At 47.6% G+C, this 26,838-nt stretch overlaps 2 protein-coding genes across 2 annotated transcripts in view; one reads left to right on the plus strand and one right to left on the minus strand.

Moving 5' to 3' along the window:
* CCDC180 (coiled-coil domain containing 180) overlaps positions 1 to 11,454 on the plus strand; it is a 79,511-nt gene extending 68,057 nt beyond the window's left edge. The window contains exons 33-38 of the mRNA XM_060240961.1: positions 910 to 1,070; positions 4,222 to 4,359; positions 5,462 to 5,573; positions 5,861 to 5,966; positions 8,775 to 8,913; positions 11,265 to 11,454. Of these exons, the coding sequence (XP_060096944.1) occupies positions 910 to 1,070; positions 4,222 to 4,359; positions 5,462 to 5,573; positions 5,861 to 5,966; positions 8,775 to 8,913; positions 11,265 to 11,396 (788 nt within the window). The 3' untranslated portion in view covers positions 11,397 to 11,454. The remainder of the gene's footprint in view (positions 1 to 909; positions 1,071 to 4,221; positions 4,360 to 5,461; positions 5,574 to 5,860; positions 5,967 to 8,774; positions 8,914 to 11,264) is intronic.
* A 1,031-nt stretch (positions 11,455 to 12,485) lies between these two features.
* On the minus strand, positions 12,486 to 26,519 carry NDUFB8 (NADH:ubiquinone oxidoreductase subunit B8). Its single transcript, XM_060240996.1, has 4 exons — positions 26,357 to 26,519; positions 25,447 to 25,546; positions 16,516 to 16,671; positions 12,486 to 12,655 (listed from the first exon to the last, which is right to left on the minus strand). The coding sequence occupies exons 1-4, from the start codon at positions 26,359 to 26,361 to the stop codon at positions 12,563 to 12,565; spliced, it is 354 nt and encodes a 117-aa protein (XP_060096979.1). The 5' UTR covers positions 26,362 to 26,519; the 3' UTR covers positions 12,486 to 12,562.
* Between the last annotated feature and the right edge of the window lie 319 nt (positions 26,520 to 26,838).

The raw sequence follows: 26,838 nt of genomic DNA on the forward strand, positions 1-26,838 counted from the left end.
TGAAGGTCGTATCTGTTGTTTTCCCCAAATATGTGGAATTCAGAGGCATACTGTTTCTAAATATGGAGGTTCCATTTAGCTGTCACAGCTGTCAATAGGCCTTGTTCATTGTCCAGTAAAAATCAGCTTATTCGTGTGTGTCAAAACACACTGGTTGCTTGATTATATGTATTGATTTTTGACAAGTGATAGCCATATAACTAAGATTATTCTTTTAATCTGTTAAAAACATCTTAATTACTACCTACTCTCTGTATGCAAGATATGTAAGATTCTGTTTCCATTTCATTGTTTGAGGAAGTGTGCTTGGCACACAAAAGCTCACACACTTGTTGGTCTTAAAGGCGCCACTGGACTCCAACTTTGTACTAATCTTTTGTGTGAGCTGTTTGTAAAGGTACAGGTAGTCCGAGTTGTTACCGACCCATGGGGTGATGTCACATCAAGACATTTTCATGGCAGACTTTTTATGGGGTGGTTTGCCATTGCCTTCCCCAGTCCTCTACACTTTCCCCCCAACAAGCTGGGGACTCATTTTACTGACCTCGGAAGGGTGGAAGGCTGAGTCAACCTTGAGCTGTGTGTAGTATGGCCTTAAAAAGAAGAATTTCACACACACCCATGATTCTGTGGTCTGTGGAATTATGCAAATGTGTTTGAATTCATTTGGTTTTGCATAATTCACTTTGTCTGGAGAAGAGTGAAAGCAATGGCCCTCTGTTGGCCCCTGGATCTCCTGCGTGGCTCTCCATCCTCTGGCATTGTCCTTATGGGGGTTGGTTTGCTTTCTTCACAGTCAAGAAGGCTAAAGACTCCCTTTGTGTTCTAAAAATGCCATGGTAGGTTCTCTGAATGATGCCTAGCGCCATGTTCTGTGTTTGCCTCCCTTTTTGTTCCTGAACCCAACAGAGTTCCGGGATCAGCTGAGGAGGTTTGAGGAACTGCTCCCCGACATTGCCCAGCTGGTGATCTGCAAGCTTTTGAAAGACCATGAGCAATTCCTCCTGGATTCCACAGAACGGATCCGACAAGACTTCCAGGAACAACTGCAAAAATGGGACCTTCAGAAGGTACCATGCTTGAGCCTCTTGGAATATTCCAGTCCCTCCTTCCCTCCTGCCCACCCCATGGCCACTTAGAGCTGCCCCGGTGACATGAGGCAGCAGGGCCATTTCCTCATGAGTCTTTGGGTGTGTGCTGGGCCAGAGGCAGTGAAGCACATCCTGGTGGGGATCAGTCTGCAGTCAAGGCAGAGGAGGGCAGCAGCAGGTGAGGGTCCCTGGAGCAGAATGGATTGCAGAGAGGAAGGAGAAAGGAAGGGCAGAGCAGGAATGTCAGGGTGCAGCAGGCAGGCAGGCAGGCAAGAGTCTAGAGGGAAGACATCCTGACTGAAGGAGAGATCGAGAATCCAGGCCTGGCCTAAATGCCCTGATTTGGTCAGGAGGACCCAACTCTCCCCCTGATGGATGGAGCAGAGTTGGGACATGAGAAGACAACTCTCCCCTTTCTCCCTCCTCTGGGCAATCTGAGGAGTTCCTGGTTCTCATCCTGACTGCTCTCCAGGCCCTCAGGGTTTTGCACACTTTTTAAAGGCTTGGTGGTTCTTGATGGAGGCCCCCCCAGGCTGCTGTCCTAAAATGTAGTGATGGCCTCCCAACCCGCCCCCCCCCCCATTACACACATGGGAAGCACCCAGTGGTGCCGGCCTCCAGGTGGGACCTGGGAATCCACTGAAATTACAGCTCATCTCCAGACTAGAGAGACCACTTCCTTTGGAGAAAAGGGCTGCTTTAGAAAGTGGACTCCATAGCATCGCACCCCAGTGAGGCCCCTGTCCTTCCCAGGCTCCATTCTCAGATCTCCTCAATCTGGCTACCCTCCCCCCGCCCCCCCGTTGGTGGCCATTGGGGACCCAGCAACCCTAGAAGCACAAGTCCTTGGGTGTGTCCAGATGGCAATCAGTTTGGTGTAGTGGTTAAGTGAGCAGACTCTTATCTGGGAGAACTGAGTTTGATTCCTCCACTTGCAGCTGCTGGAATGGCCTGGGGTCAGCCATAGCTCTCGCAGAGTTGTCCTTGAAAGGGGGAAAGCCCCACCCACCTCACAGGGTGTCTGTTGTGAAGGGGTGTGTAAAGGAGATTGTGAGCCACTCTGAGATTCAGAGTATATAGAGTGGGATATAAGAACATAAGAAGAACATAAGAGAAGCCATGTTGGATCAGGCCAACGGCCCATCAAGTCCAACACTCTGTGTCACACAGTGGCAAAAAATTTTATATACACACATACACTGTGGCTAATAGCCACTGATGGACCTGTGCTCCATATTTTTATCTAAACCCTTCTTGAAGGTGGCTATACTTGTGGCCGCCACCACTTCCTGTGGCAGTGAATTCCACATGTTAATCACCCTAAATCCAATATCAGAAAAATATCAATCCCCTGTCTTCCCAGATGAAGGCAGAGGAAGGACACATTAGTGCTTGTTGCCTGAAGATGGCTTGCAGTTTGCAGCAGGCAAACTGGACCTACCTGCACATCTGACTTCCACAACTAAGGCAGGACAGTGCTAGATGGCTCTCCAGCTGCGCTGCATCCAGAGCTGCGTCACTCTGCCCTTCAAATCATGAGAGGAGATCAGGAGTCCCCAACCTGTTTGAGTCTGTGGGCACCTTTGGAATTCCGGCCCAGGGTGGAGGGCACGACCACACCATGGCTGCCACAGGAGGCAAAGCTACACTTGCATAATCAGAGGAAGCCCAAATGTGTGCGACAACACTGTGGGGGCAGCCGCCACCAAAGCAGCAGTATTTTAATTGGCACAGCCAGTGATTTCCAGTGGCCAGTCAGAAACCCTGCTGGCCTTAGCCACTTTCTCAAAACACTTGGAGGGCACCAGGGAAGGTGTTGTCTCTTAATGTCTCTTATTTTGCATCATAGATTTTGCTCCTCCTAGCTACGGGAAGAGCCATGTAGGGCACTAAAGTTGGAACTTTATGAAAATCTTATTTAGCAGCTCTTCTGGCATTACACAAACCACTGCAAGGGGTAGAAATCCATGGAATTTTAAAATGAAAGCTGTGATTTGTAGGAAGTTGAATTTTGCACCCAACAGTAGTTCTATTTGCATACCCTGCTTTGCCTGTGGCTCTGAGGGGGTGATGACCTGGGCTGTGCCTTAGAGGTCTGTGGGCCCAGGAAAGCCTGAGTGGTAGTAGTGGGAAGGGCCTACAGCTCCCAGAAGCCCATTAAGGTTTTGGCGCCATTTGGGGCCAATCAGAGAAAGAGGAGGGCTTGAATAAAAGGCCTGGTAGGGGGAAGCCTTGGTTCTTTTTCTAGGAGGCAGAGCCGAGGAAGGGCTGCTGCAGGGAGGAGACCCTGGCCCTGAGAAGAAGGGTGAGAGGGCCCAGGTCTGACTGAGACAGTCTAGGGACAGGAATTCCAGACATGTTAGGGCATTGGTTTATTTTCCCTTCACCTCTTTTACTGTTTAATGCCCCTTGTTTGTTTATATTGCACTGAACTAATCTATTAAATAAACTTTCCCCCCTCCTGTTGTTCACTCTGCCTGGTCCTCATGCCTATTATCAGGAGGCCTGAAGGGCTTGGGAGGGGACTCTGGGCCTTCTCAAGGGGAACCTTTAACCCAGAGTGGTGCCAGCAATCGATAACAGCCCCCTGAGTCATGACGGGGTGGGGTGGGGAAGCACACTGCAGCTTCCTTATGAGCCACTTGGAGCTGGAAGGGCAAACACAAACTGCCAGCACTGGAAAATGCAGCACCCTGTAAACCAGCCCCCGCCCCCCATCATGGTGCTAGTGGTGACATCTCTTCTGAAGCCCGCCCACCCAGTGTTTTTTAGAAAGTGGACAAAGCTAAGCTTGTGATTGGCTGTGCAGATTTTTTAAAATTTGCTTTGGCAGGAGCTACCCCCAAGGATCTTTTCTGTGTGGCTGATGGGAAGCTGTTTTGTGGCTGGCTATGCTTCCTGCGGCAGTCATTTTGTGGCTGACACCCCACCCCACCCCGTCAGCATTTGGGTTCCAAAAGGCTGGGGACCCCATACTGTATAGGAGCATCCCTTGGCCTCTGGGCAGTGGGTTCAAGCAGAGCTCACAGGTCCATTTGCCGGAGACAGAATTGGCAGCACTGCCCCCAGCCTCCTCCGTGACCTGGTGACGGCAAGCAGAGGACTTCACAGCTTGGCTATTCATTTCAAGGACAAGAACAAGAATAAACTGCGCCCAACTCTGGGGCACCCGGACAACTTACCCCAGCTGGAAGCCTTGTGCCAAGAGGAGGAAGAAAGGCAGAAGGCGCAAACGGATGGGATCCGTCTCTGCACCCAGAAACTGGAGGTACCTTGGGAAGCCAGGCCCCTTTTGACAGTCTCACTGCTCAGAAGGGGGCTGCTTGGGGGCAGAGATAAAGCTTTGCCTGCCAGGGAGATTCTGGAAGGGAGGTTTCACGGAGCTCTGAGCTGCACTCTCAGCATTCCTGTAGCTGATTAAGAGGGTTTTTCATGTGCATGAAGCATTGGTTTTTTTCTCTTTTTTTGGACCATGTTTCTGTATTTTGGAAGCGCTCGAGGCCACTTGCAGATTGCATGAATAACAGTCAGGATAAAACCATCTGAATGACAACAGATAAAACAGCAGACAAAAAACAATCACCGTGTGGTTCAGACAGTATGCAAACAAGATCTTCAAGTGTTCCCAAAAAAGGCAAAATGGAAAAAATCAGCTTCCTGAAAAGAAGGAAGCCGCAGCTTGGCAGGGAAGGGGGCCTCGTGTAGTGATGGCCTCTGTAAGCCCACAGCTCCCTGACCCTCAACCTGGGGCAGCACGTGGACGCAGTTTCCCTTCCATTTCCTAAGGCCTCAGCCCCTCAGAGGGGCTCCGAAGGCTGATGCACCAGCTCCTTCTTGCATGGGGCAGGTCTGTTCAGCTCAATGGTATTTTCTCTCAAGAAAATGCACATAACATTGTTACCACCAAATGCTTCCCTTGGAGTGATTGAAACTGGATATGCTGTCACTTTCTCTTAAAGCGGCATAGAGTCACTCACAAATCAGATTGGGCAGCAAGTATTTATTCTGCTTCATGTTATGGACAGTTAATCTCCTCTGAAGTCAGGCCAGGGCTTGCCTGCCTACAGGGCAGAACAGAGAGCCAAGACCCCTCGGCAACATGGGCCAAAAAGGGGCAGGCTTCCAGGCAATATCTGTGGCGGAAGGAGCCAGGTGTCGTTTCAGAGGGCAGCCATGTTGTCTGCAGCTGAAGAACTAGATGTGCTGCCGGCAACATGTTAGAGGCTGACAAGACTTGGGGGCGGGCATGGGATTTTGGGAGTCAAAGCTACCAAATGCTCTTTGCTCTGTGAGGGGGAGGCCATGCAGTTGGTGAAGCCACTGTGAGGTTGAGCTCCTTGTGGCATCAGCACAAATCCTTCCCCCCACAGGCCTGCGCTATTGAGTGTGCCCAGAGATTTGTCTCCACGTTGGCTGCCTGGACAGAAAAGATCCTTGTGGAGTTGGACGACAGCCTCACCATAGACGATGTGCAGATGGGAAGTAAGACCCCGGAGGAGGAGCATGTGGCTGAAAGGCCCATGAGCTACTCCAGAGCTTGGCCTCGGGTTTAATCTGGCATGCTGGTGGGGCTTGGAAATTTTAACCTCTTTAATGAGCTCTTTTCTTAATGGTTACAATTGCTTTGTTGTTGTTTTTGTTGTTAACATTTTTTAGTTTAGCCTTTGGTCCTCTGGAATAAATGTGACTATTACTGTTTTGAGAAGATAAGCCTGAAGTGTGGCTGAGCCTGTCCCGCTGATGTGAAGTCTGATCTTGCCTTGTCCCAGAAACAGAGACTCCGAAGGAGAAGACAAGCACTCTGCTCCGCCGTAAGAAAGCTGGCCTTTCCTTAGCAGTGGAAGAATGTCAGCTGGCGGTTGAACGGGGAAGCAGGTAGGGGCCATGAGACGAGGCTTTGCATGCTGCCCTCCTGAACCAGACCAGAGGACCATATAAGCCCAGCTTCTTGCTACACAACAAAAATGTCTTGCCAAAACGCTGTCAAATAATCAAAAACTGAATTTTATCCAAGTATATTAAACATACATCAGCAGTCAATATGCTGATTTGAAATCCAAACAATATATAGGTGGACAGGAGCTTAACAAGCTGTTCTGGAACAATATTATCATAGCAGCCAGCGGCAATGGCTAGGGCACCAGGAAGCACACGCAGACACAAAGGAAATCCCAAATGCCTCTCGGGGTGCAGCAGCATCAACCAACAGTATTTTCATTGCCAGAGGTTCAAACCAACACATTTCAGCATAAGTACAGTCTCTGAAGTGAGCCTATTATATAGAAGCCTGTAAGCTGTGGCGACATTTGTCCAGGTGTACTTCACATTTCAGTGTCTCCTTTATCAAGGTAGGAGGCTTTCAAATTGGAATGACAGATCCTGTCTAATCTCCTGGCCAGCTGCTCTCTCTTTAATTGGCAGAAAAGTCCTGCCCTCAGAGGAAAGGTGCTCCAGCACCATAATCATGCCATTGATCCTGTTCCATTGTGTGTCACCTTACACTTACCCACACTGAACTTCATTTACGACATTGTTGCCCATTTTCCATATTTAGAGGGGTCCTCCTGGAGTTCATCACAAGTGGACCTGGGCTATACCATCCCCCCCCCCCTCTGAAAGGACTCTGATTGGTTCAGACTGTGCTGCATCAACCTTTGGCCCGTAATCAAGGTCTGTTGCGTTCCACTGGCTGAGGATTGAGGCTCTGCTTCACAGAGTTCACTTTGTTTACTTTGTGTGTTCACTTTAATTTAGTGGATGTGCAGTCAGCTGCTGGTGGCCAAGGAAATGAAGACTGTATTCAGAGAATGGCATTGTATTTTTTGGAGGGGGGACGGGAAAGTCTCCTGGCTCCACCACCAGAGTCCCCAGGTATTTTCTGAGTTGGACCTGGCAACCCTACAAGCAAGCTTGGTTCTGTCAGTAAAAGGTTGGGGAAAGAGGCCCTTTCCAGGCCTATTTTGGCCTTTGAGGGAGAACTCATTGGGGCCAGTTCTGACTAGGGCTGCCAGTTCCAGGTTGGTGGGAAATTCCTGAAGATTTTGTGGTGGAGTCTACGGAAGGGAAAGGCCCCAGCTAAATATAATGCCATAGAGTCCACCCTCCAAAGTAGTTATTTTCTCCAAGGGGAAAGAAATCTCTTGTCTGGAGTTCAGGTTCCTACTGTGGAACCCAGGTTCCTGCTGTGAAAGCTGACTGGGTGATTTCAGACCACTCACAGACTTTCAGCCTAGCCTACCTTACAGGGTTGTGCAGATCAAAAAGGGGAGAGGAAAATTATGTAAGCTGCTTTGGTCCCCACTGTGGAGAAAAACTGGGAAGCGGGGAGGGGGGGGGAGGAGATGGAAAGCTGAAGTCAGAGGGGCAGATAAAGGTAGGTTGATGGTTGGCTGGGAAGGAGAGATGGTTGCCAACTATGATTGCAAAAGATTTGAGGGGTGGAGCCTGGACAAGGTGGGGTTTGAGGAAGAGTAGGAACAGACAGGTACAATTCCATTCTCCACCCCCCCAAACCAGCCAATTCCTCCTGGGGAACCATTGTTGCCAATCTCTAGGTGAGGCCTGGGGATCACTCAGAACTACAACTGCTTTCCAGATGGGCAGATATCAGTTTTCCTGGAGAAAATGGTACACTCTGAGTCATTATACCCTGCTGAGATAACCCCCCATGACAGTCAGTGTGACGTGGCAGTTGGCACTTCAGAACAGGGCCTGCCAGACCCAGCTGCTTGCTGTGGAAGCTGACTGGGTGATTTCAGACCAGCCACAGACTTTTAGTCTAACCTACCTCACAAGGTTGTTGTGCAGATCAAAAGGAGGAAGAGGAGAATGATGTAAGTTGCTTTGGTCCCCACTGCAGAGACAGACTGCACTTTTCTTAGATAGAGGCTGCAGGGAGGGGAGAGGAGATAGAAAGCAATCTACCCCCATCTCTTTTGCCCCCATCCCTTCTTTCTCAAGATACCCTCCTCTCTGGTAACTACCCCACTTTCTCCATTTCCCTTCCTAACAGCTGCCTTCTCAACATACCTTGCCTCCCTCTATCTTTCCCTTCCCTCCCCAGCCCCCCGCCAAGGCCATGAAACTCATCCATAGCAAATTTCTAGCACCCATTGTATTTCTCCCCACTATGGGGGCCTTAGTACTAGTCCTGAATGATTTGGTATCATCCACAAACTTGGCCACTGTTTACCCCCAATTCTTGATGAACAAAGGAAATAGCCCCAGACCCCACTGCTTAGTAATCTCCATTGCAAGGACTGTCCATTTATTCTGAGTCTCAGCTCCCTGTTGTGTAACTGATTTTTAATCCATACCCTTTTATTCCCCTTTTATTCCAGACTAAATTTAGCAGCCATGGATCTCCTTTATCTACATGCTTGTTAACCCTCTCAAAGAACACAAAAAGGTTGATGAGGCAGGAGTTCCCTTTGCAGAAACCATGCTGATTTTCCCTTTGCAGGTTTTGTTTCTCTGTGTGTCTTTGATAACAGCTTTTACTAATTTGCTTGGGACAATCATTAGGCTGACAGGTCTGTGATTCTCTCATTCTGCTAGTAGCCAGATCACTATTTTAAAATGATGTAACATATGCTGCATTCCAGGCCTCTAGCACAATGGCTGATTGTAGCAAGGTATCTACAAACGATTTCTGCACTGTTTATTTCTGTGTGTGTTTTTAAGGTCCTGGCTTGGAATCCCAAGAACTACACTAGCCAGCCTCCCAGATCAAATCCTGTGCCAAGAAACTGCTACCATAACAACAGCCAAGACAACCCTGGGTCATGTGGCTGCAGTGGAAGAGAGGGATGCTGTGTACATGGTAGGGTATGTCGGGCTTTCTTGGGAATCCAGATCTTGTAGGCTAGGAGCTGCCTGTGTGTGGAGAAAGGCTGCACAGTGGCAGGGAGTCCCAGTAGCTGAACCGGTGGTCGATAATAGAAGAAGGAACATATTTCAGTCCAAAGGGAGGCAATAGACATCCTGACAGTTGGAATATTTCCCCCCCTTTTGGAATTTATTTCAGATACGGGGACATTGCCCTGGAATTTATGTGATTCCAAATGAAACAATAAAGCAACTGTGTGGCCAAAACAAATCACTTAGTATCTTAAGCAAGTTTATTTGAAAAACTTTCTATGCAAAAATATCCTGTGCAGTTCAAAATGCCCAAAGGCACCACATAAATAGTCTTGAAGTCCAAAAACTTGCAAAAAACCACTAAGGTGTGGTCAAACCAAGGCTGCTTCAAACATGAACGGAACGGTGGGAACGTATTCAGAGGATGCCTGTGACACGGCGTACCGCAGCACTCCTTCTCCCTCCTCTCCACCTTCCGAAGCACGAAGATAAATGTGTAGAAGCTCCCAACGCATTCGTCGACTTGGCTTGCTACGCGTTTCAAACAACCGCCCGAAGGCAGTTCCAGCTTTTTCAAGAGCCTGAATAAACATAATTTACATCGGTTGTTTGAAACGCGTTGGGAGCTTCTACACATTTATCTTCGTGCTTCGGAAGGTGGAGAGGAGGGAGAAGGAGTGCTGCGGTACGCCGTGTCACAGGCATCCTCTGAATACGTTCCCACCGTTCCGTTCATGTTTGAAGCAGCCTTGGTTTGACCACACCTTAGCGGGTTTTTGCAAGTTTTGGACTTCAGGACTATTTATGTGGTGCCTTTTGGCATTTTGAACTGCACAGGTTACTTTTGCATAGAAAGTTTTTCAAGTAAACTTGTTTTAAGATACTAAGTGATTTTTTTTTTTACTACACAGTTGCTTTATTGTTTTGTTTGGAATCTTCTACTGTGTTCTTCTTTATTTCTGTCTGGAATTTATGTGAACTGAAGACTAAGGCTGCTCTAAACCGGATATTATCGATCTCCAGTTCAGCTTTCTTAAAATGATAAGTCTGGAGTGGCAGGAGAATATTGTTTGCTGAGGCACATTTTTGGACTAGTTTGATTTGTGTCTTGGGTCAAGAGCAACCTGCAATTGCACTGTGTTATAATACAAATTGTATCACTTTGCTGTTTGTGAATTTCTTTGTTATCGTGTGTTTTGATACTTTACATATTGTTCCTAATTACAGATGTTAAATACCCTAGAAATTTATTTACTTAAGAGTTTTGTCACCCTGGCGCATCTCCTTTATTCTGTAGTCACATAATTCCCCCAGGTCTCCTTTGTATTGCTGAGCCTCCAAGTAGGGGCTGGAGATCCCCTGGAAGTACAGCTGCTTTCCAAATGACAGAGGTCAGTTCCCTTGGGGAAAAGGGCTACTTTGGATGGTGGGCATCCCTGTCCCCCCAGGCTCCACCCCCCACCTGGAGGTTGGCAACCCTAGAAGAGAAGGAAGACAGACAAGGGGAGGGACTATGCAGGGGCTTTCAAGAAAGAGGGAGGGGGAAGTGAGATGCCTCCCACAAATCTTTAGGGGTTCCCTATTGTCTCAGTGAAGGAATTCATGACCATCTTTCCTCACTTCTTACAGTCCTCTTTGACTGAGATTCAGACTATTATGAGTAGAATTTTTTTTAAACCACACGATTAATTATTGATTGCACATGGGTTTTGGAAATATAATTTCATACTGAAATAACTTACTAAATGTGGTCCTGGACCAAGTTCAGCCCTGTGGCCCCCCCTCCAGCAAACGAAGAGCCTCTAGAGGCCTTTGACTTCTGTGCAGGTCCAGCTCCAGATATCTGGCAGCCCCTGAACAAGAAACTTTCTTCACTAATGAATGGTGAAGGCATGGATGACACAAAGGTGAGGAATCACTCCAGAGCCCTGCACTCAGAGCCATGCAAAGGAGTCAAGATCTTTGGTGCACACTTTAACAAAAAACAAAAACCCTGCCCTTTGGTCATCCCAAATATCAAGGCATCAGTGGTTTAAATTCAAGAGGAAGCAACTAGAGGGTGCCTTTTGTTTGCCAAACTTCCTCAGACCTCCTCTGTGGGCTTTTTCTTGGCCTCTGCGCTGCCACGGGAGTCTCTAGAGTTGGCTGTGAGCAAATGACAGTGTGGCCCATGATTGGAGGGGCCTCAGAGGCCTGTAGCTGCTGATTTGCCTCCCTGCCCCAAACACCTCATACTTGTCTGCCCCAATGGAAAGAGCTGGAGATGCCAAACCCTAAGCTCTTTTTTTCTGTGGTTGTGTTTTTTTTGCACAGAAATTCAAGCAAATGCTTGAAGCAGAGTTAACCAGAACCAAGGAAGAAAACATAGCCCACCTGAATAAGGCCCAACACTGGGCGGACTGGTGGAAGAAATCGATGCAGAAAATTAAGCAACTGTACTTTTGAATCCATCATTCGGCTATTACTTGTTTCTTTTTCTTGCCTTTGTCAGCAATGTAACGCTCTCTTTTTTATTCAGATGAGGAAAAGCATTGATTGGAAATAAAGCTATGATGCTTTCCAAAGTGCTGGATTCATGGGTAGGGATCTGTCTTGGAATAATTATAGTTCACTTGAACTGTTTTCCTCCATCTTGGTATCCCTTCCGCTATTAAACCTTGGCCTGCCTAGAGGGGCTCTCTGGTCTTTTGTAATGTCCTGGCATTCATTGTCCCATAAGGGTTTCTCAGAGTGACTCAAGCAGTTGGCAGATCTAGACAAAAACAAGCTCGACTTGTGTCTTCTGTGCAGTCCCACATTGTAGACTGTCCATGTGCACTTTCTAGCTCTAGAAGACTGAACAGGAACTCCTCCCTACTAGCACCTGCAGTTGTGTTTTCCCACTGAAACTGACGCATACTAAGGGAGCTGTGCTATTTTCCCTCGTGATCATATGGCCTGACTTTTACTAAGTCGGCCTAATAATTTTTGTGCCCCAAGATCATAGCAAATTGAGACCAGTAAAATGGAGATCTGAAAATTATACTTGGTGTAGAATTCTAATGGTTTCAGATAAATGTTGTGTCCTTGAGAGAGAAATTAGTTTAAGATCCTATGTACATGATAGCTGTTATTTTATTTTTATTTATTTTATCGTATTTATATCCTGCCCTCCCCTGGTGGAATCAGGATGGCTAACAACAGTTAAAAGCAGCATATAACATAACATTTGCAATCAACAGGAAATCCAAGATATGTATAGTTGTTATTTGGTGCTTTATTGGGTATTTTCTAGTTATTATTTAGCACTCTACTGAACTGTGGCAGGTCCTGCAAGGCCATGATAAAACACACACACAGAGAAGCTAACCGAGGAGGGGTGCTGCACTGCTTGCCAGCCCCCACCCCCCTTGCAGATCCTGGATCCCTCGCCAGTACCTGGGGGGCAGGATCGGAGCACAGGGCAGGGGCCTGGGGAAGTGCCTGCCATGGCACCCAGGGGCACCACTCTGGGGAACACCCCCCCTGAAATGAAGACACCAGAAAAGAAGCCAATGCCTTTTTTTCTTTTAACGTTTTCAGACAGCAAATATAACAATGTGACGCTGCAGGAAAGCCGGAGACAGCAGCCCTCAGATCTCGTAGTGCTTCACCTCCGGTGGCTCTTGGGTGGGATCTCCGCCGTATTCCAGATACAGATTATTGTAGGGATACTGCTTAGGGCCCTGCAGAGGAAGCAGTGAGAGTTTGAGTCCCCAATACCCAGTGCTGACCTCCCCCTACACTTCCTGCTCAGGCTCCAGCAGTCACTGCAGGGGTTTCAATGAAAGGGGACTCCAGTACAGAAAAAATCCCTCTCTGAGCGGTCAAAAGACAGACAAAACATGCAAAGCGAAGAAAGTCGGAGTCCAGTGGCACCTTCAAGGCTTTTTTTTTTGTAGAAAAAGTCCAGCAGGAGCTCCCCTAGCAGCGGGTGCACTGGGGAAGGCTGAAGCCATCGGGGATGCATCTTTAAATACCTCCTCAATGGCTTCTCCAGTCCCTCCTAAATTGGGGGGGGGGGGCTCCCATCATCGAAGGGAAGGCAAGTTGCTTCCTCTGCAACACAACACAGAAGGGATTTAAACTGCAAATCCCATAACATTTTTTTTCTCTCTCTCTTTTCTTCTTCAATCATATTTTATGGCCTGACATTTCTTTCTCTTTCTATATCTGTGTGAATGGTTGTACCTTGGTGTGAAAAAGAAGTCTCACTGAGAGTTCGCCTCCATTTTCAAGGGGGGGGGGGGGACTGATATCCAGGAAGACACCCCTGTACTTATTCCCAAGACATGCACCCCTGGAATGTGATATTGCAATGTAACCCTAGAATATTGATTGGATACAGCAATGCCCATTTGAATTGGAATGGTCTTTCTTGCACATAAGGGAGACAAATCCAGTTCCTTCTTGACCCAAAGCAGGTCTGTAATGTGATTCTGGTTCACAAGCCAGAACAACATGTGGACAGCTGAAAGGTTGAGAAGCGTCCATCTTTCTGCTCCTGGGAATGAAAAGGTTCCGGGCCCAGAGGGACTAGTGGGCAGTGCCATAAAAATTCCTCCACTCTTTTGGCAACCTTTAAAAGTCCTGTTATCAAAGCATATGACCCAGGAAACCTCCAACACAAATAAATGGCTTGTCTGTTATTCCTCAGAGCAAGACAGCAGGAACACGAAGGTTAGAGGCTAAGTGCTCATCTTGTTGTGAATGTGTGGTATAACCTGTAAACTAATCTCACAATTTTGACTTTTAACAAAGTTTCTATTTTTCTTTAATTAATTGCTAAGGCCATCAAAGTCAACCTGTCCCCTGACCACTTGATGGATGCCCATCCATGTTTGACACTAAGAGAGAAATCTATCACTTTTGGGGAGCTTCAAAGGAACCAGTTTTGGGAAAAACAAGGCCATAAAGTCATTTGGCCAGTGTAATTAAAATTCCTATGGTGGGGTATGGATCTATGATACGAATGGTCTCTGATTGGATATTACACATATGACACCCCGATTTTCCATTGGTGTGACACTCTTTCCCCTCATTGGGTAGGTTAATTGAGTGATGTGACGTAATTTACCCTAGAAAACAGACCACCCCACCTGTCAGGTTAGGAAAGAGAAGAAAGAGGAGCAGGGATCCTGAGAGCAGAAGAAGGAAAAAAGAAGGAAAAAGGGAATCCCTTCATCCTCTCCTTCCTCCACCCCCTTCCTACCCTCACCCCCCCTTCCTCTCAAGAGGAATCTCCCTCCAGAGGCCTTGCATTTCCTCTGACTGAGTCTACCCTGCAAGATCAAGGTATTGTATCACCTTCCCCCATCCTGCTTATTCAGCTAAACTCTTGTATTCCTCTTGTATGCTTGAAATTGTCTGATTGAGATGTAATTATTTGAAACCCTATGCTATAATAAAATCCATTATTAACCAAAGGATTTTCAGTGGTCTGTCTCCGTAGACACAGACATAGATCCCATGCACCTCACCTCATTTTGAGCGAAGAAATATTAATATTCCCCAATAAAAAGTTGTTTGAGGTGTAACAGAAGTGGGCCGCAGAGGTGGCGCACTCCATTCATTGACTGTGTCTTCCCTTCAACGATCCACAGTCAGGACTCATAAATCAGAATGTGCTGGCAGGCGCAACAAACATACAAGGGAGTCCACAGAGTGACTCTTACAAAATTTGCTCACACAGACATTTCACAAAGACAACAACTGCAAATTTATACCCTGCCCTTCTCTCTGAATGAGACTCAGAGCGGCTTACAATCTACTATATTTTCTCCCCCCACAACAGACACCCTGTGAGGTGGGTGGGGCTGAGAGAGCTCTTACAGCAGCTGCCCTTACAAGGACAACTATGAGAGCTATGGCTAACCCAAGGCCATTCCAGCAGGTGCAAGTGGAGAAGTGGGGAATCAAACCCGGTTTTCCCAGGTAAGAATCCGCACACTTCACCACTACACCAAACTGGTGCCACAAAGAATTTTTCCAAAATCCTCAAAGCAAACAAATATTTCAAAAGTTGGTGGCATTGATGCATAAGAACGTATCAGACCGGTCTATTCACAGGCCATGTAAAGCCGGAATGATACATTCTGTTGCCTTTCTCAAGACCTACGGCTTAAAGTGGAACGGGTCCTTCCTGCCAATTCCATACAAGGCACAAGCTCATTCTTTGTACAGACAGAAGAGGCTGAGAATGGAGCAGATCATACCGGTTTTATGTGGACTGGCTTTGTATGAACAGACTTTTCTTCTTACGCATCTCAATGCAACACTGGAGCACTGACTTGAAATATTTGTTTGCTTTGAGGATTTTGGAAAAATTCTTTGTGGCACCTTTGCGAAATGTCAGTGTGAGCAAGTTTTGTAAGAGTGACTCTGTGGACTCCCTTGTATGTTTATTGTGCCTGCAAGCACATCCTGATTTATGAGTCCTGACTGTGGATGTTTGTAATGAACTGTTGATTATGTGATTTATTAGACACCTTATAGCAGGGGTGGCCAAACTTTGGCTAGGGAGCCACATGTGGCTCTTTCACACATATTGTGCGACTCTTGAAGCTCCCATGCCCTGTCTGCTGGCTTGGAGAAGGCATTTGTCTCTTTAAATCACTTCTCCAAGCAAAGCCACCAGCAGCTTGGAGAATGTATTTAAAGTTAAAGTTGCTTTCTTTCCTCCTCTCTCCCTCCCCAGCTTCTCTCTCCTTCCCCACCTTCTATTTTTCTTCCTTCCATCTTACAGCTCTCAAACATCTGATGTTCATGTGTTGCAGCTGTCAAACGTCTGACATTTATTCTGTGTGGCTCTTACATTAAGATGATGATGACTGCAGATTTATACCCTGCCCTTCTCTCTGAATCAGAGACTCAGAGCAGCTTACAATCTCCTATATCTTCTCCCCCCACAACAGACACCTTGTGAAATGAGTGGGGCTGAAAGAGCTCTCACAGCAGCTGCCCTTTCAAGGACATCTCTGCCAGAGCTATGGCTAACCCAAGGCCATTCCAGCAGGTGCAAGTGAAGGAGTGGGGAATCAAACCCGGTTCTCCCACATAAGAGCCCGCACACTTAACCACTACACCAAACTGGTAAGTTTGGCCACTCCTGCCTTATAGCCTTTTGTGATAAATTTTCAAGCTAAGTAGTAAGCAGTATTTCCCAGCATTTTCTTTTCTCGAGTTTTACTTTCATGCAGGGAGTTCCCTTTTTTTCTCCCATGGTAGTTCTTACGAGGCCTGGGGAAATGTGGCCTCACACCCCCACTCCACAGAGGTGACTTTGGATCAGGCAATGCTTGCTCTTACATTCAGCTTCCTCACAGGATTGTCATGAAAATACGATTGGGGGGGAGGGGGGGAAGAAACTCTGTTTGCCACCCCAGCCTCCTTGGATGAAGGGGTAGGATAAAAAAATATAATTAACTTCTTCAATTATACAAGCTCTTGGGGATGACTGCTGGAGCCCAGGTGCACTCTTGGGAGCCTCGTAACAGTTTCTGAATTTCAACAGACTCCGGTCAAATCAAAGACTAGCTTGACTCACCACAGGCTGATACGATGGATACATCTCCCCAAGGACAAACATGCAGAACATGAAGCCCACAAAGCCCAAGAGAGTGTTGCGCATCTTATGCCAAGGGAACTTTGTGGGGGTGGTGTCAACCCGGGAGCGGAGGAACATGTCAAAATCCCAGTGCACCTGGTCACAAGACAAGGACAAATGCAGGTAGTTATGGATTTACATGGCTGATTACAGAGCTGTGAGGGAAACAAGCAAGAATAAATATGGAGAGGGGTTCATACATTGATTACTATGACTGGAGTTCTTGACAAAAAAGCTCAGAAGAGAGCAACTTCACCTCTGTAGAAAAAAATCTCGCACAGAAGGAAACGTCCAAAAGAAAGCCTGAAAATGCTATATTGCAGGGCTGGCCAACGGTAGCTCTCCAGATGTTTTTTGCCTACAACCCCCATCAACCCCAGCCAGCATGGCCAATGGCTGGGGCTGATGGGAGTTGTAGGCAAAAAAAAAACATCTGGAGAGATACTGTGGCCACCCCTGCTATATTGCTCAAAAACTGAGGACTTCTTCAAATAATTAGTCTGAAGGTCCCAGAGAATAAGAAACAACAGGGCAGGCTGACATTCAAGTACATGAATCACCACCAGATGCTGGCCTGAACATGGTGCAGATTTGCCAACGGTGCTGTGAGGGGAGGTGTCAGGTTCTGCTCAGGTATCACTCGGGGAGGCTTCTCATGCAGAAGCAGAAAGAGTTCATTTGAAGTGAATCAGCAAAGCAAACACTTATTACAGCCTTGTGCCAAGACTGAGGGCCTGCCAGGACTAAATAAAAATGAAACTGAAAAGTCTTTTATAGATACCAGATAACTGACACACATTCTCCTGCTCAAACCTCCCACCAGACCTCCCATTCAAACTGGATCCCCAGACTTTGATGTTGCCCCCAGCTAAGGCCACGCAGTCCAAGGGAGACACATCTTGGTTGCTGCTGGTCTCCGTCTCCCTGGAAACGAGATAAGAGTTCTCCCAGATGCTTTCACTCGCATACATGCTATTCTACTAACATTAAGTTAATGCTTTAAAATGTTCAGGGTTACAAAATAAGCTTGTTAAAATGCATGGTGCTTAGTTCTAAGTGAATACATACAGATAACTGAATATATGAATACATGGTGAAGGGTTATAAAGACAACTGGTGCACAGTAAGTAATAACAATACTACTAGAATAACCCAAACCAATCAGCACGAATATACAGCCCTGAACCAGAACAAGCAACCTTGACGGGACCTTGCTCCTGACGGGGATGCTGAAGCCAGCCACCTGCTCCGGACTGCTGGAGTTCTGCCCACTGCTTCAGGCGAGGCTTCAGGACACGGAGAATCGACTCCCCTCCAAAAAGGCCTGCTCAGAAACAAGCCCCACTGAGAGATCTGACTCTCCTTCGCTAGTGCCAAGCTCCTTCCATCCAACCACACCCCCCCAGCAGCCCTTTACACTGGCTTGTCAGATGTCCCTGTCAGAAGATGATGATGATACTGGACTTATATCCGGCCCTCCACTCCGGAGAGTCTCAGAGCGGCTCACAATCTCCTTTCCCTTCCTCCCCCACAACAGACACCCTGTGAGGTAGATGAAGATATTGGATTTATATCCCGCCCTCCACTCCGAAGAGTCTCAGAGCGGCTCACAATCTCCTTTACCTCCCCCCCCCCCACAACAGACACCCTGTGAGGTAGATGAAGATCCCGCCCTCCACTCTGAAGAGTCTCAGAGTGGCTCACAATCTCCTTTACCATCCTCCCACACAACAGACACCCTGTGAGGTAGATGAAGATATTGGATTTATATCCCGCCCTCCACTCCGGAGAGTCTCAGAGCGGCTCACAATCTCCTTTCCCTTCCTCCCCCACAACAGACACCCTGTGAGGTAGATGAAGATATTGGATTTATATCCCGCCCTCCACTCCGAAGAGTCTCAGAGCGGCTCACAATCTCCTTTACCTCCCCCCCCCACAACAGACACCCTGTGAGGTAGATGAAGATCCCGCCCTCCACGCTGAAGAGTCTCAGAATGGCTCACAATCTCCTTTACCATCCTCCCACACAACAGACACCCTGTGAGGTAGATGAAGATATTGGATTTATATCCCGCCCTCCACTCCGGAGAGTCTCAGAGCGGCTCACAATCTCCTTTCCCTTCCTCCCCCACAACAGACACCCTGTGAGGTAGATGAAGATATTGGATTTATATCCCGCCCTCCACTCCGAAGAGTCTCAGAGCGGCTCACAATCTCCTTTACCTCCCTCCCCCCACAACAGACACCCTGTGAGGTAGATGAAGATCCCGCCCTCCACTCTGAAGAGTCTCAGAGTGGCTCACAATCTCCTTTACCATCCTCCCACACAACAGACACCCTGTGAGGTAGATGAAGATATTGGATTTATATCCCGCCCTCCACTCCGGAGAGTCTCAGAGCGGCTCACAATCTCCTTTCCCTTCCTCCCCCACAACAGACACCCTGTGAGGTAGATAAGATATTGGATTTATATCCCGCCCTCCACTCCGAAGAGTCTCAGAGCGGCTCACAATCTCCTTTACCTCCCCCCCCCCACAACAGACACCCTGTGAGGTAGATGAAGATCCCGCCCTCCACTCTGAAGAGTCTCAGAGTGGCTCACAATCTCCTTTACCATCCTCCCACACAACAGACACCCTGTGAGGTAGATGAAGATATTGGATTTACATCCCGCCCTGAGTCTCAGAGCGGCTCACAATCTCCTTTACCTTCCCCCCCCCCCCCACAACAGACACCCTGTGAGGTAGATGAAGATATTGGATTTATATCCCGCCCCCCACTCTGAAGAGTCTCAGAGCCGCTCACAATCTCCTTTACATTCCTCTCCCACAACAGACACCCTGTGAGGTAAGAACATAAGAGAAGCCATGTTGGATCAGGCCAACGGCCCATCCAGTCCAACACTCTGTGCCACACAGTGGCAAAAAATTTTATATATACACACACACTGTGGCTAATAGCCACTGATGGACCTGTGCTCCATATTTTTATCTAAACCCCTCTTGAAGGTGGCTATACTTGTGGCCGCCACCACCTCCTGTGGCAGTGAATTCCACATGTTAATCACCTTTTGGGTGAAAAAGTACTTCCTTTTATCCGTTTTAACCTGTCTGCTCAGCAATTTCATCAAACGCCCATGAGTTCTTGTATTGTGAGAAAGGGAGAAAATTACTTCTTTCTCTACTTTCTCCATACCATGCATTATCTTGTAAACCTCTATCATGTCACCCCGCAGTCGACGTTTCTCCAAGCTAAAGAGTCCCAAGCGTTTCAACCTTTCTTCATAGGGAAAGTGCTCCGGCCCTTTAATCATTCTAGTTGCCCTTCTCTGGACTTTCTCCAATGCTATAATATCCTTTTTGAGGTGCGGCGACCAGAACTGCACACAGTACTCTAAATGAGACCGCACCATCGATTTATACAGGGGCATTATGATACTGGCTGATTTGTTTTCAATTCCCTTCCTAATAATTCCCAGCATGGCGTTGGCCTTTTTTATTGCAAACGCACACTGTCTTGACATTTTCAGTGAGTTATCTACTATGACCCCAAGATCTCTCTCTTGGTCAGTCTCTGCCAGTTCACACCCCATCAACTTGTATTTGTAGCTGGGATTCTTGGCCCCATGTGCATTACTTTGCACTTGGCCACACTGAACCGCATCTGCCACGTTGATGCCCACTCACCCAGCCTCAACAGATCCCTTTGGAGTTCCTCACAATCCTCTCTGGTTCTCACCACCCTGAACAATTTAGTGTCATCCGCAAACTTGGCCACTTCACTGCTCACTCCCAACTCTAAATCATTTATGAACAAGTTAAAGAGCATGGGACCCAGTACCGAGCCCTGCGGCACCCCACTGCTTACCGTCCTCCACTGCGAAGACTGCCCATTTATACTCACTCTCTGCTTCCTATTACTAAGCCAGTTTTTGATCCACAAGAGGACCTGTCCTTTTACTCCATGACTCTCAAGCTTTCTAAGAAGCCTTTGATGAGGAACTTTATCAAAAGGTAGATGAAGATATTGGATTTATATCCCGCCCTCCACTCCGAAGAGTCTCAGAGCGGCTCACAATCTCCTTTACTTTCCTCCCCCACAACAGACACCCTGTGAGGTAGATGAAGATATTGGATTTATATCCCGCCCTCCACTCTGAAGAGTTTCAGAGCAGCTCACAATCTCCTTTACCTTCCTCCCCCACAACAGACACCCTGTGAGGTAGATGAAGATATTGGATTTATATTCCGCCCTCCACTCCGAAGAGTCTCAGAGCGGCTCACAATCTCCTATATCTTCTCCCCCCACAGCAGACACCCTGTGAGGTGGGTGGGGCTGAGAGGGCTCTCACAGCAGCTGCCCTTTCTAGGACAGAGTCTCAGAGTGGCCTACAATCTCCTTTGCCTTCCTCCCCCACAACAGACACCCTGTGAGGTGGGTGGGGCTGAGAGGACTCTCACAGCAGCTGCCCTTTCAAGGACAACCTCTGCCAGAGCTGTGGCTGACCCAAGGCCATGCTAGCAGGTGCAAGTGGAGGAGTGGGGAATCAAACCCGGTTCTCCCATATAAGAGTCCACACACTTAACCACTACACCAAACTGGCTCTCCTGTCAGCATTTAAAAGGCACATCAAGTGGCGGCTCCTAAGATCGGAACACCCTTGCACAATTACACTCATTCTTACAAATCCTGACATATTTTTATTACACCCATCTTCGAAAAGATCATGGGAAGATTAGAGGGATGCAGACCCCTTTTTCTCTTGCACTCCTTCAACATGAAGCCTTGGATTGAGTTGCCAGATTCAGTTGCAGCTGCCAGACTACTGTGGTATAGTGCTGATTCAGTAACATTGTTTTACACACATACACACTTGTATTCACTCTGTTGATCTAAGTTTATTGTGTTGATCTATGACCACATTAAACAATTGATTCTGACAATCACAAGGAAGGTTGCTCCATAAATAGCTCTCTAAAGATTTGAAAAATAACGAAGACTCATTTAGGAAATGGAAGGAGCGCCTTAGAACCAAGGATGAATATAAACAAATCAGTGCTTGTAGAGAAAGAGTTAGGAAAGCTAAAGCTCAGTATAAGCTTAGGCCAACAAAAGATGCTAAACAATTTTTTTAAATGTTCAAAGTAAGAAAAAGATCAAGGGAAAAGTGGGTCCATTGTAGGGACAGGTGATGAAGAGAGGGCAGAACTGCTCAATTCCTACTCTTCCTCAGTCTTCTCTTCTGAGGGAAACGGTGCTCAACATGGTAAAAACAGAACATACGAGGGAAAGGAGTTGCAACCTAGGATCAGCATAGGTATAGTACATAAACACCTAGTTTCTTTAAACGAATAAAAGAAACTAAGTCCTCAGGGCCAGATGAACTGCATCCAAGGGTACTAAAAGAACTGGTATTTGGAGATTGGAGGTGGGCAAATGTCCCCATCTTCAAGAAGGGGGAAAAGGAGGATGTAGGTAACTACTGACCTGTGAGCTTGACATCTATACCTGGACAAGTTTTTAGAAAGGATGGCTGTGATGACTAAAAACCAGCATGGGTTTCTCAAGAATAAGTTATGTCAGACTAAACTTATCTCTTTTTTTTTTAGAAATATACTACCTTGCTGGATCAGGAGAATGCTGTAGAAATAGTTTATATTTGTTTTCAGTAAAGCGTCTGATAAGGTTCCACATCATATTCTTGTTGACAAGTTGGTACAGTGTGGTTTGGATCCTATAACTGTTAGGAGGATCTCTAAATAGTTGACAGATGGCACCTAAAGACTGCTTGTGAATGGTTCCTCATCCTCTTGGAGAGGAGTGCCTCAGGCCCTGGGACCTGTTTTGTTCAACATCTGAGGAGGAGGAGGAGATTTACTCCCCACCCTTCACTCAGAGTCTTAAAGCAGTTTACAATCTCCTTCCCTTCCTCTCCTTACAACAGACACCCTGTGAGGGCTGAGAGAGCTCTTTTGAGAACTGCTCTTGAGAGAGCAGCTCTTTTAAGAACTGTGACTGACTCAAGGTCACCCAGCAACTGCATGTGGAGGAGTGGGGAATTTTCAGATGATACTAAATTGGGAGGGGTAGCAAATATAGTAGGGCAGGATGTTTCTTGACCAACTGAAAAACTGGGCAAAACAAATAAAATGAATTCCAATGGGGATAAATGTAAAGTTCTGCATTTAGATAGGAAAAATCAAATGCAGAATTATAGGATGGGGGAGACTTGTCTTGGCAATAGTATATGCAAAAAGAACCTATGAGTCTTAGTGGACTGTACACTGGACAAGAATCAGCAGTGTGATGCAATGGCTAAAAAGGCAAATGCGATTTTGGGCTGTATCAACAGAAGTATAGGGTTGGTATCGCTTTACTCTGCTCTAGTTAGACCTCACCTAAAGTATTGTGTTGTTTTGGGCACAACAATTTAAGAAGGATACAGACAAGCTGTAACATGTCCGGAGGAGGGCAATGAAGATGCTGAGGGGTCTGGAAACCAAGTCCTATGAGGAAAGGTTGAAGGAGCTTGGTATATTTAAGTCTGGAGAGAAGTACTTGAAAGGCTTTCATATAGAGGATGGTGGGGAGTTATTTTCTGTTGCCCCAGGAGATTGGACCAGAACCAATGGGTTGAAACTAAATTAAAAGCATTTCTGACTAAACATTAGGAAGAACTTCCTGACAGTGAGAGCAGTTCCTCAGTGGAACAGGCTTCCTCAGGAGGTGGTGGGCTCTCCTTCTTTGGTTTTTAAACAGAGGCTAGATGGCCACCTGACAGCAATGCTGATTCTGTGAATTTAGGGGGAGGTATTTGTGAGTTTCCTGCATTGTGCAGTGGGTTGGACTAGATGACCCTGGAGGTCCCTTCCAACTCTATGATTCGATGAAGGTGTAATGAATCTCTTCCCAGCTGTATTGTGAAGCTGCACAGAAGGCAGAGAGAGAAAATCACACCCTGGAGCCACAACCTTCCTCCACAGAACAGCCAGGGGCCTTGGGGGCTGACACCCAATACAAGCGGATTCATATGAACAGGTAAATAAATTCCACTAGCAGATGGTTGCTAAAACAGGTCTGTCTGAAATGACAGAAAAAAATCCATTAGCAACTGGTTACTAAAGCAGAATACAAAAGCACTGTGGAAAAGGTCTGAGTTATACTAACATAAGCCAGTACGGCTGCCATGTTCCAGCTGACTCCAATTTCTCACTGCCACACTGGAGACCAGTGGGAGGAAAGGTTTTAAAATTGTCATCAGTTGATGGCGTGACATCACTTACAGGGAAACCCAGAAGTGATTTAGTCTGCTCTAGAATTGGTCAGTGATTCCTACAGAAAGAGGAGAGGTTGGATTTATACCCTATCCTTCACTTGGAGTCCCCTCCCCTGTGAGGTAGGTGGGGCTGAAAGAGCTTTTTTGAGAACTGCTCTTGAGCGAAGTAGTGTCCAGATTAAGTGAAATGATGGTATTGTTTTATTCTGCTCTGGTTAGACCTCACCTACAGGATTTTGTTCAGTTTTGGGCACCACCTAGGAAGGATATGGACAAGCTGGAACGTGTCTAAAGGAGGGCAATGAAGATGGTGAGGGGTCTGGAGACCAAGTCCTATGAGGAAAGGTTGAAAGAGCTGGGGATGTTTAGCCTGAAGTGGGCATGACTGAAAGGTGATACGATCACCATCTTCAAGTACTTGAAGGGCTATCATATGGTGCAGAATTGTTTCCTGTTGCCCCAGAAGGTCAGACCAGAACGAATGGGTTGAAATTAAATCAAAATAGTTTTCATCTAAACATTAGGAAGAATGTTCCTCTCCTGACAGTGAGAGTGGCTCCTCAGTGGAACAGGCTTCCTCGGGAGGTGGTGGGCTCTCCTTCCTTGGGGGTTTTTAAGCAGAGGCTAGATGGCCACCTGACAGCAATGCTGATTCTGTGAATTAGGCAGATCATGAGAAGGAGGGCAGGAAGGGCTGCATCAGTGCTTAGTTCTCGTGGCCCTTTCTTACACACCCAGGGAAATGCTGATGGCCACTTTGAGGTCAGAAAGCAATTTTCTCCAGGCTAGTTTGGCCAGAAACACCAAAATACCTACTGAACTCCCTCTTTCAGCATGTGTGGACCCAATACCCAAATTCTTAGCTGACCTAGGCCATCAAGCCGCCTGTAAATTCTGAGAAATGCCTTAGAACCAAACCATACCTTCCCCACACAGTTTTCTGCATTCCTTGCAGCCACAGAGCAGCTGCTGGGAACGGCTTCTAAAAATAGGAAAAGAAAGGACAGCCAAATAGACTGATTTTGCTACTCCACACATGGAGCAGCAAAACTGGCAAAATAATCCCTGCAGTGTGGTTCTGGCATTCCAGATCCACTCTCCAGGGAGGCAGGAGTCCTTCCTCCCCTTGTGCTGCCATTCTGGGCTCCCCCCCCTTTTTTTTTAAAAGAAGCAGTTTCTTGCAGCTGCTGTGTAGCTGTGGGAGCACATGTGGAATTATCCACACAAAAATAACATACAATTTCCCTCCTTGAGTGCTGTAGGAATACCGATTTGGGCACTAAGAATCTGGTGTCGTTTTGGCTTTCTGACACCTCCTATGACTGTCACCAGTTTTTACTGTAAAAGTAACTTTGTAAAGGCCACCAAACTCTCGTACTGTGATAAGAGTATCACTGCAAGTTACTCTCTAAAGTGCCACGTGTGCTTACAAACTGGATTTAAAATGCCGACATATGTAAATGATACACACAGAAAAGGTGACACTTGCGTGGGGCACAGAATGTTTTGAATGGGGCACCGTTAGAATTGCAGGACTGCCAGGTTGCCACTGTTAGAGCAGATGCTTCAGTGCTGGGAAGTGATGCCATCCTTACCAGTTCCCCATGGTTACGTCTCAGATCGGTCTGGTCCCAGCTGTAATAGGGATCTCTCTCCTGTTGCGATCGGTCTGGAAGCTTGGGATAATCACCGTAACTATGACAGACATAAGGCACACCACCAATGCAAACTGCTGCCCCAGACAGCTTAAATCATCATCAGATTATGACATTACAGTGCATTTATTATACTGACATCATTTTCCTTCCATCATGGAAATCAAGACAGGAGTCCCCAGCCAGTCTCCCTCCCACCCAGCCCAGCACTGCAAGGCTGCCATACCGAGGAGAAATCTGCTAAAACAAAACTGACATTGTCTCTTTATGCACTTTTAAAAAGAGCCACATGCCAGTGCTGAGGCCCTCTGCAAATTAGACCACATGATTTCCCCATAACTGGGACATGGACTGTGTCTAAGCCAGGTCACATTCAGTTGCTCAGACTTAAAGGTTGTCACATGTAGACTCTTGACATTTGCCAGTCACATATTCAAGAAATTGTGCAGATGTGAGTCTGAATGAAATGCAAAATAAACATACTGCTGTGACTACTAAGTTTAGCTGCAACCGAGATTCTCAAATGGATTTGAAGAAGAAAAGTGCTTTTATACCCTGCCTTTCACTACTACCTGCAGGAGTCTCAGAGCAGCTTACAATCTCCCTTCCCTTCTCCACAACAGAGACCCTGTGAGAGAGCTCTGACAGATAGTGCTCTTGAGCAGAACAGCTCTGAGAGAGTTCTGACTGACCCAAGTTGCATGTGGAGGAGCGGGGAATCGACCCTGGCGCTCTCCGTTTGGATGCAGCCTTTGCTCCCCTTCGCCCCAGCAGAGTCCATGTTGCGCGGAAGGGAGGGAGAATCCAGCAGCAGCAGCAGCAGGCTGAAGCCGCCCCCAACCCCACGCACCCCATGCCGTCGTCCGGGTAGGGCTCGTAGTCCTCCACGCGGAGGTTGTACTTGCGCGCCGCCGCCGCCCGCTCCTCCGCCGTCCTCGGGTAGGGCCCCGGCAGCAGCTCCTTCGGCAGGTCCGAGGCTGCGGGAGGCAGAGAGGCCCGTCATGCCCAGCCCAGCCCCGCTCAGCGCCCCGCCCCCCCCCCGCCGCCCCCCCCCCCCACGCACCCGCCCGGGCCCCGCAGGGCGCCGCCGCCTTCCTCCCCCGACGCCCCAGGCGGGCCGCAGCCACCGCCCGAGCCCAGCAGCGCCCGCCGCCGCCCGCCAGCGCCGCCATCCTCCGCACGCCCCGCCCCGCCCCGCCCCGCCGGCCGCTGCAGGAAGGGAGGCGGGCCTTCTGACAACGGCAGCCGCCCTGGTAGGCTCGTCTCTCGTGTCCTTGAGAAACCCTCGCGCGCTCTTAGCCGGAGCAGCCGTGCTTTCTAAAGGCACAAGGA

The sequence above is a fragment of the Heteronotia binoei genome, chromosome 6, assembly GCF_032191835.1.
Source record: "Heteronotia binoei isolate CCM8104 ecotype False Entrance Well chromosome 6, APGP_CSIRO_Hbin_v1, whole genome shotgun sequence".
NCBI lineage: Eukaryota > Metazoa > Chordata > Lepidosauria > Squamata > Gekkonidae > Heteronotia > Heteronotia binoei.

Bases quoted from the DNA above. Each gene is read 5' to 3' on its own strand.
- NDUFB8 (XM_060240996.1), bottom strand. The intron at 16,672-25,446 runs GTAAGGATGGCA...TCTTGTGACCAG, and splicing joins GACGTAACCATGGGGAACTG to GTGCACTGGGATTTTGACAT. The intron at 12,656-16,515 runs GTGAGTCAAGCT...CTTCCTCTGCAG, and splicing joins ATCCATCGTATCAGCCTGTG to GGCCCTAAGCAGTATCCCTA.